Here is an 8853-nt window from a genome sequence, read left to right on the forward strand (position 1 = left end):
GTTAGAGAACAAGTCGTTGATGGCAAGAATGGTCTTCTGAGTGTTCACAGACCCACGTTTTGCCTTTCAAAGAATCTTGTGGAGCGTCATGGCCTCACCCATAATAAGGTCTATGTTCCTGGTAAGAAGACAAATCGGAACTTTTACTCCCCCTTGCGACATCTGTGGAATGTGGATAACTGCTGCTCAGCAGTGGCTGTTAGAAATCTAGAATTCCTTCACCAGGTCCCAAGAATAGCTTCAGTGTTTTTTTTATTATCATGATATCATAATGCAGAATCAAATGAGACTCTCTCTCCCTCGGACTTGCTTTAACAGCTTGGTCCATACCAGGTGTTTTGGGGCTGCTGCTTCTAATCCGATGTAGTTAAAACTGTTGTTCCATATTTATGCCACAGCGACCTTGTAAGGGCCATCAGCAGCATTGCTGCTGGTTCTTCCAAGCTGCTTCTGCTTAGAAAAGAGTCGAAGCCATCTGTAGGGAGCCTTGAAACAGAGATGGGAACACTAGTGTGTAGGAAAACCCTTCCGAGGCCAGCTGTGCTGTGATTGCTGGTCAGTGCTGGGAGCTATGCAGCTGTATGTGACGTTGGTGATGGCTGTGGGGCAGCAGGAGCTCCGAGCTGTGTTTGGAGTGGGCCTTTCCTTTCAAATGACTCCATCTTCTCTGTGTTGTGAACATCAGTCTGGCATCCCTCAGGGACAGGCCTTTGGCATGAAAAATGGGGGCATGTCCTGAGCAATTCTGAGGGCTCGGGGGTGGCCAGAATGACTAAGGTAAAAATTATGATTAATTAATATCCATTACTAATGAACACAAATTAAGATTCAGCCTGTAAGATGAAGGGCTGTTGTGCAGTCCATGTGTTTTCCTTCTTCATTGCACTCACTGTGACATGCCACAACTAAGTCTTGTCAAACCTGCCATGCCCTGAGTGTGGGCAAGATTACCGTGAGCAGTTTCTTTTCCTTGGAATGGGCTCCCTTTCTCCTCTCCTTATCTGGCTGTCCTGCCTCATGGTCATATGAGATGGCTAGGACACTTTCTTTCTGTTTCTGCCAGGAAGGAGGCATTGGCCCATGAGGTTGTAGAGTGCTTTGAGTTTCTCCCAGGGAGGGATGACATCATCCTCCTTTATGGGTTTTCCCAGAGGGTTAAAGAAGACATCTCTGTAACACTGTCTTGCTGGCACACCTTCAAACTGCTGACACTCTGTTTTAGCCTGCTGAAGTACTCTGTTAGTGACTGTGTTGCCCTTTTGATGCTGCCTAGGTCACAAGCAAGCTGAACCCCTGCAGCATGCTCGCATAGCTTCAGACATCTCCGTTCCTTGGAAAGCAGTGGCAGCTTGCATAGAAGAGACCATGCGTCTTTTCTCTTGCTTCCTTGCGAGTGGGAATAACGTTGCCCTTGTTCTGAAGGGCATTGGCATGCTTGTCATTGAAGGCAATGTTGTGAAAATGAAATTTTACAAAAGCCTTCTGCAAAGACTGAATGGGTCTGAACGGCTGGTAAAAGCTCTTCTTGGGGTGAGTTTTTCATTTCTGCAGCGCTACTTCTCACTCTTTTGAAACCCTAGCAAAGTTGAAGTTGAGAAATCCATTCAATTTCTCTCGGCCTGCCACAACCTGTTTGGGCACATGGACAGTCCTAGTCTAGAGTACTGCCAGTTCCCTGCACAGTTCTTCTGGAGCATTTAGAGGACTCAGCAACACAGAATACCCTGGGAATAGCTGTTCTGGGTCCAACCAAAGAGCCATCCAGCCCAAGATCCTGTCCCTGAATGCTCAGGGAAAAAGTCCAAGAAAAGGGCAGGTCTAGTGTAGTTTTTCCCATTAGACTTTCCTCCAGAAGTCTTCCAGAAAGGCAGGGTTTAGTGCCCCTTTGTGTTAGGATCACTTTTGACTCTGTGCCTCCTTTGGCCATGTTTGGGATTGTTGCAGAGCAATAGATCTGTGTGTCACAGAGGTAGTCATTCCAATCCAGTGCCTTTTCCCAAATCTCTAGTGCAGCCCTGTCCTTCAGCCTGGGCTTTCAGGTGCAGGTGTCTTTCCCTTCTGTCCTAGTCCGTGGTGTCTTTTCAGTCCATTCTCTGGACCAGGGCCGTTTCTCCAACCTTCGTTTGAGTGGGTCTGAGACCAGGACCCTCAGTGGTTCTTTGAACACACACCAGCAGTTTGGCACTCACAATTGTTACCCACTGTGCAGGTAAAAAAGGATGGGCTGTGTGTCTCTATTCCTGCATGCTGTAGAAGCAGCCATTTGAATCTCTGGAGAGACTTTGGGGTTAAGCTCACATCTCACCACTTTGTTCGCAGCTCAGGAGCAGGCAGCACAGGCCAGCAGACATAATGTAGCAGCCAGAAATGCAGGCTAGTGAAAGGCCTTCGCCTGTGCTTGCCTCCATTGACTTCTGCATTAGGCAAGAACTGGTCTCCTGACTGAGGCTCTTGATTTTTGCCCTTGCCCAAAGCCTGGCAGTGTTATTACCCATTCTGCTGTCTTCCCCTGCACCTGCTATTCTGTCGAATTGAGGGGCTGCTGTGAGGAACAGCAAGCTTTGTTTCAGAGCTTCTGAGAGCCAGCTTCTTCTCTGAACAGTGGAAACGTTAGCTGCCCTTGTGAGCAACAAGATCATTTTCTCGGAAGCATCTCACAGGTGTCTCTCACTTTTGCAGATGCCAGAGATGAGGGATTCAGTCCTCTCAGGCACCAAAACAGCTGTTTCCCAGACCCATTCTGGCTGTGTCATTGTCTTTCCAACGTGAGTATGTTTGTTTGCTTCTTAGCCCCCAGCTGACCAAGTGAGCAGCTTCTCACTGCATGTTTGGTAGTGTTGCATTGCCAGGATTTGTGAAGGCTGCTCAGGAAGTGATTTGGGACCAAGTCTTTCCTGTGGCTGGTTCCCAGTGACCTCCAGGCATGCTCTGGCTTAGTTTGGGCTCTGCGTGAGGGGTTCTGCAGAGCTCTGTCTTGTTTCCCAGCTTGCTAAGGGGTTTGTTCCATTAATGACCTGGGTGCTGGAGGCTGTTCTTTACAGATGCACTGACATGAGCATAGGAGGGATTGCAAAGGATGTGGAGGGCAAGACGGGAATTTCAAATAGTGGTGGAAAGCTGAAGGAAAGGAGACTAGTCTGTTCTGCCTGGACAGGAGCATGGACAGGAGCTGAAAGATGGTCTCCAATGGCAACGTGGAGGATTTGGCTCAGAAAGCTTAGAAGAAGCTTTCTTACAGGAAGGCTAGGGAAGCCCTGGACCAGCCTGAGGAGGAAGCTATGCCCTTCCAAGCACTGGAGGTCTTCACTGGGTCACTTCACTTCCTAAGACAGTCCTCCAAGATCTGGCCTATTCTGCATATTCTACTTTGGGAAAGGATGAGCTTCACAGTAGCTCTGATATGTGTGTGTGTCCCCATAATTAACATAAGCTGCAAAGGAAATGTGGTGCTCTTCCTTGAGAGTGGTGTCTTTTTCCTCTTTGCAGGTACATGCTTGAGACTGCACCTAGAAAAACACTTGTGCGAGCTGTGAAGCCCACCCGGGAAGAGGAGAAGGGAAAAGATGTCCCCAGCAGCAAGAAAGGTAATGGAGCAGCTGATTCCTGGCAGGGGTTTGTGCCTTCTCCTTCTGTTCTCCTTGGCAGGTCATTGGAGCCAAGGCTCCAGCACAATGGCTCGGATAACATGAGGCACTAGATGTAACACTGCTCACCCCAATGGGAAATCTCAAGTGACTCCTGAGGCAACAAGACCTCAGGGCAGGTCAAAACTCCCAACTGCGGTTGGTCCCTCTGAGCTAAACTTTGCTGCTGAACTCCGTGCGCTAGTGTACCCTGCAAATTGCTCTTCCATTTGAGGAGCTGGGGAAGAAGGGAGTAAAAGTTGAGGATAATCCTTGCAAATCATCAAGTCTGCCTGGAGCAGAATGGTAATGTAAGGAGTGACCTATCTCATGACCTATCTCCTGGAATCAAAGTATTTTCCTCTAATGGGAAAAGCCACCTCAAGTAAATGGTCAAAAGTCTGGTAACGTGCCAAGACTTCACTGGATTTTCAAAGCAGGCAGTTCTGCCCTTTCCTCATAAGTTTCTCGTACTCATTCCCAAACCACCGCCTTTGGGTTGACTGTGTCTCCAGAGGCAGTGTAGGCCTGTGAGATCCATAGAAGGATTCCCAGATCTATTCCCCTCGTGTGAAGTTATTACCCCAAAGAGACTCTGTTAGGTCACCAACACATCCCTGCAAGCCCCGCTGTTCACAGCATGGACATGATCCTTAAAAAATGATGTTGCAGGGTAAAAATGAAGAGTTGGACAGGAGCCAGCGTGAGACAGGGCCTTAGACTGCCTAGGAAACATGGCTTAAAGGAATCCAATTGAGGCCTGACAGTTTTGTCACAGTCTGGAGCAGATCGCACATCGCTCCTGTACAAATGGCCACCACAATGCTGTTCTGAAGGGTTTTCTTGTCTCCTGCTTACAGGGAATGTTCCTGGACAGTGCCTCCTCCTGCGAAAGAGGCAGCCTGCACCCAAACTAGCAACTATCAATATGGAGGAAGGAAAGGGGGAGAAAGCTGAGGGGAAGGAGTCTCATGGCAGGTGAGCCTCTTGGAGCAATGGACAAGGGTGACCCTGTAGCCTTGTCTGACTTGGAGGGAGCTGTTTCCCTTGAACACAACGTCCATAGTACCTCTGAATGCCTTTTGTCCTGCGCCACAATTACTAGTGATCCCTTGCTGGACAAGCAGCCTAGAGCAAGCCCTTGGGAAACCCTCATGTTGGCTTCCTGTTTCTCCTGCCTCTACTTCCATGTTACAGACCTTTGGGAAACTTGATGCAAATCCTTATTCCGGAAGAGGAGGGCCTTTTTCTCATACCCTTTAGATGGAAGCAAACAGGATCCTTTCTATTTGCTGACAGTAGGGCTGGGGGCCTAAGGACATTTTGTGAGGCTGACAAAAAGTCTGCATGCTCTTGTAAAGCCTTCTAAAGAAGGGAGTTGTTTGCCTTTCAAAGCAACATGCTTTCCAGTTAAAGAAAGAGCTCCTCTGTGTTTAATCCTGTCTCATTGCATGCTCACTGGCCTCTGGCAACAGCCCACATGGTGGGGCAAAGCTCAGACAAAGTGAAATTCAAGCCATCCCGACACCAAGGACATCCTGCCAAGGACATCGCAGTTTGGGATGAATTTAGGGTCCTTGGAGCCCTTTCCTTCCCATGAAATATGGTCTTGTCTGTCCCTGTTGTCATTGGATCCTTTCCCAGCAATGTCTCCAGGCCCATTGAGCTGCAGTGAGCAGCCTAATTGAGGAGGTAGAGAGGAGTGAGGTGGAAGAGAGGGGTGCAAGGAATACTGTTGAAGGGGAGGAGTCCCTTGGGTGCATATCTCCCAAAAGGAGGGGTGTTTCCTCTTGTGCAATGCCCTTCCTTCCGCTCCCAGCAGCAATAAGGAATGAGGGTCATTTTGAGGCAGTTGTCATGGGGTGGTAAGCAGCAGGTTTGAGAGTGTGTGCCCTTGGATCAGGCATGCCTTACAGGCAAGGGATGGTTTGGGGGCACTTAGAAGAGGATTTTAGTGTGGGACATGAGTGACTGAAGCCTGAAGGAGTACAATGGACAGAGCAGTTATTCCTGTTTCATTTCCATAGTTTTCAAGAAACCTTGTCTTTTGTCTGAAAGTCTGTTTTTGTGGCTGGCACAAGAGAGTGCCAGGGGTAGGAAAATGGCAGGAAAGCTTTACTCCCTTGATGCCTTTCTCCATCTTTGGCACTGGGTGCCCAGCAACAATCTGTTTTCCATCCCTAAACACACAGTCTTTGGGACCACTGAGCAGTGGCTAATGCACTTGGCAGGACAGGGGAAAATGGTGTGTCTTGGAGCCTGTCCTTGCAGATGACCCTGTTGCTCTCCTTGCCGCATGGATAGAAAACCTTGATGTGAGCACCCTGAGCTTCCCTTTGGGCATGTAGTGCACCCTGGGTGTTTTGGCAGGGGGTGATCTCTGTCTCCGTTGATGTGACAATAGTCAGTCGAACCCACGTGCTTCTCCTGCAGAACTGCCTTCTGCTGCAGAAGCAGGCACCCCGTTTGTGAGCACAGGGTGGAGACCCAGCTCCTCCTGTGCTCATACCACCTCCCCACAATGTGTATTTGCAGTGTGTTGCCAGCCATCCCAGGGTGCTCTGCATGGAAGGCAGCGACAGGTGGAAGGAAGCAATATCCTGAAGCCAGACAGCCAGCTGCACATCCAGTGAATGAAGGCCCTCAGAGGGCAGGACAGGTAGGTGCTCCTGACTGAGATCCTTCTTGTGCCAGCCTGAATTATGGAAAAGCATTGTCCTATGGGCAATGGCTGTACAAGACCTCTTCCTATGTGTTCCTATGACCCCTGACTGACTTTGTCCAGGGTTTGCTTTGAAAGAGGCCAATTGTGCTCTATTTTTGCAATACATCTGTTGCTATTGTGTTGTCCGTGATCACACCAGAAGACCCTCTTGAGCCCTGTTTCTGGTGCAAATGTTACTGTTGGGCTTTTCTGGGACAGGAGATGGAGAGTTTCTGTTCAGCTCTGTGATTATTTAGATGACCGGTTAGAACAATAAAGTGATTCAGTCTTCCTAGGATTCACTTAAGGGCAAAATGGTGCTGGCGGGAAGGCTCAAGACAAGGCTCAGAGGGGAGGGTGAGAAATAACCTTCCCTTCAGGGGAAACAGACCTGCTGTATCCCCTCCCTCCCTCCCTAGTAGGACTGCACTGCAGATTTCCTGCTCTGCAATGGCAATTCCCTCCCGTCATTTTTGACACCAGGAGAGATCTGAGACTGAGCAAGAAGTGCCAGTGGGAAAGACAGCAAAGCCTCGTCAGGCTGTGACATAGCCTGGGGCATGTTGTGGTGCCTCTTGCTGTTCTCCAGCTCGGGCTGCAGTGTCCCTGCCTGGGGCAGCAGTTGTCATTTGGGGTGCCTGAGGCCAGGCCAGACCAAAGGGGCTGGTGACTGCACGGGTCCTGCAGACACTGGCTGCTTTAGAGATACATGTTGAGAGCAGCTGAGTGGCCTTGGAAGTGGGGCACAAATCTGTGGAATTGTCTTGCAGGTTCAGCAGAGAACTGAAACCCAGCCAAGGGTTCAGGCAGGCTCAATCCTGCCACCAAGTGGGAAAGCGCAGATGACTGGTGAGAAACTGGCTGAAGAAAAGCCAAGTATTCAGGAAGTTGTTAAGTACCACTTTGGACAAGACAAGGAAGTGACCCTGAATGTTTACTTTTCCCACATAGATGAGGAGGCAAAAAGGCTGGATGAACAGCACGGAACTCGACAGAGTACGTATGTGCCAGTTGCAGGAAAAGCCTGGGACAGTGCAGTGGTAGTGACCCACTGAGGGATCAGACTCCCAATCCCAGAGCCACTGGGTCGGATAGAACATACTGTGACTTTCCATGACATGGGATTGACCTGGGCTCAACCCTGACACTAAGCGCCTCTCTGCAGCCCCAAGCAAATGCCCAGCATTCCTTTGGAGGTGAAGGGTTGTGGCTGCAAATGGGACCAGGGTGGAGGGGCCGGGGGAGGAGAAAGCAGGAGGGGTCTCCACCAAAGAGAGAGAGAGAGAAAGAGAGAAAAAAGGTATCAGTGCTGCTGCAGCCACATTTCACCATGAGCAAGCCACGCTGGCCCTTGGATCAGACTTCCCTTCTATCCAAAGGGTAGCTGTTGGGTGCTCAGAGTAGGCTTCAACTGTGGAACCTAGAAGTCCTGAACAGCTGAGCACAAAGGGATCCCTCCAGTGTTTGTCAGCACCTTTTCAAACCCTTCCCTGAAGGCTGAAGCCAAGACACAGGTTCACCCCCAGTCTTGGCCCCAGCAAACTCAGCCCCAGGCTGATGAGCAGCACATGGGACCTCGTTTGGACACAGGGGCCTTTGTCACATGGTGGTGAGCATGGAAACACCATCAGAAGCACATCCTAACATACATGGCCTGAACTAGTCTGCAGTATTTCTCTGCCTTTCTCCCTGTACATAACACAGCCTCTTGCTTTCTCACTCCTTAGCACTGGGCAGAAGACCTGTGTCTGGAAACAGAAGAAGAAGAAGAAGCAGTGACTGTCAGCCATGCTGGCACACATGAAGTTTTGATCGGTTGAATTAAACCACATCCCCCAACTGACGTGGATCCTTCCAGGATGTGATGTGAACTCTGTTGTTAGCAGCATATGAGCACTGGAGAGGCCTGAAGACGACAGCTTAGGAGTCAGGGCTTGGATATCAGTCCCTGCTGCCAGGAAAGCTCTCTCCTGAGGTCATGCTCTTTGGCTGCAGCCGTGGTGGTTGTGGCCTAGGGGGTCTCCTGCTTCTTCTTGGTCCCTGACAAAGCCGTGGAGAGAGTCCTGCCTTGGTCAGCACATGGCCTGGTGACAAGGGGTCTCTGGGGAGAAGAGGGAAGAGTTGGTTTAGCCCTCTGAGGCAGAGAAGGGGTTGAGTTTGGGCCTCCCTTCCTTGTGCCCAGTCCTGGCTGCATGGTGGGAGGGGACTGTCAACCCTCATGTGCATGTTTGGTGCACTTGAGTGCTGGGCTTTTGGGGGTGTGAGGGGAATAACAAGGATCCCAAGGGCCGGAAGGGGAAGCTCACAACCAGGTGAGTTGTGGCCATGAGAGTCCGTGGCTACTTTGGCTGTAGCAGCCATGAAATAGTGGAGCTGCAGACCTTGAGGGGAGCAAGGAAGGAGAGCAGTAGAAGACAGGGCCTGGACTTCAGGCAAGCAGACTTCACCTTCTTCAGGGACCTGGTAAGGGGATGCCATGGGAGGCAGCTCTGAAGGGCAAAAGAGCTCGAGAAAGCTGGCAGGTCT

General features: G+C 50.3%; 1 protein-coding gene across 1 annotated transcript; it reads left to right on the plus strand.

The window, feature by feature from the left end:
* The first annotated feature begins 1365 nt into the window (after nucleotides 1-1365).
* Nucleotides 1366-8140, plus strand: LOC106484096 (coiled-coil domain-containing protein 81-like). The gene is made up of 8 exons (XM_013942220.2): nucleotides 1366-1530; nucleotides 2680-2765; nucleotides 3487-3584; nucleotides 4484-4601; nucleotides 6159-6282; nucleotides 7098-7176; nucleotides 7279-7323; nucleotides 8055-8140. The coding sequence occupies exons 1-8, from the start codon at nucleotides 1366-1368 to the stop codon at nucleotides 8129-8131; spliced, it is 792 nt and encodes a 263-aa protein (XP_013797674.1). The 3' UTR covers nucleotides 8132-8140.
* Nucleotides 8141-8853: the final 713 nt, after the last annotated feature.

The sequence above is a fragment of the Apteryx mantelli genome, chromosome 13 (assembly GCF_036417845.1).
Source record: "Apteryx mantelli isolate bAptMan1 chromosome 13, bAptMan1.hap1, whole genome shotgun sequence".
NCBI lineage: Eukaryota > Metazoa > Chordata > Aves > Apterygiformes > Apterygidae > Apteryx > Apteryx mantelli.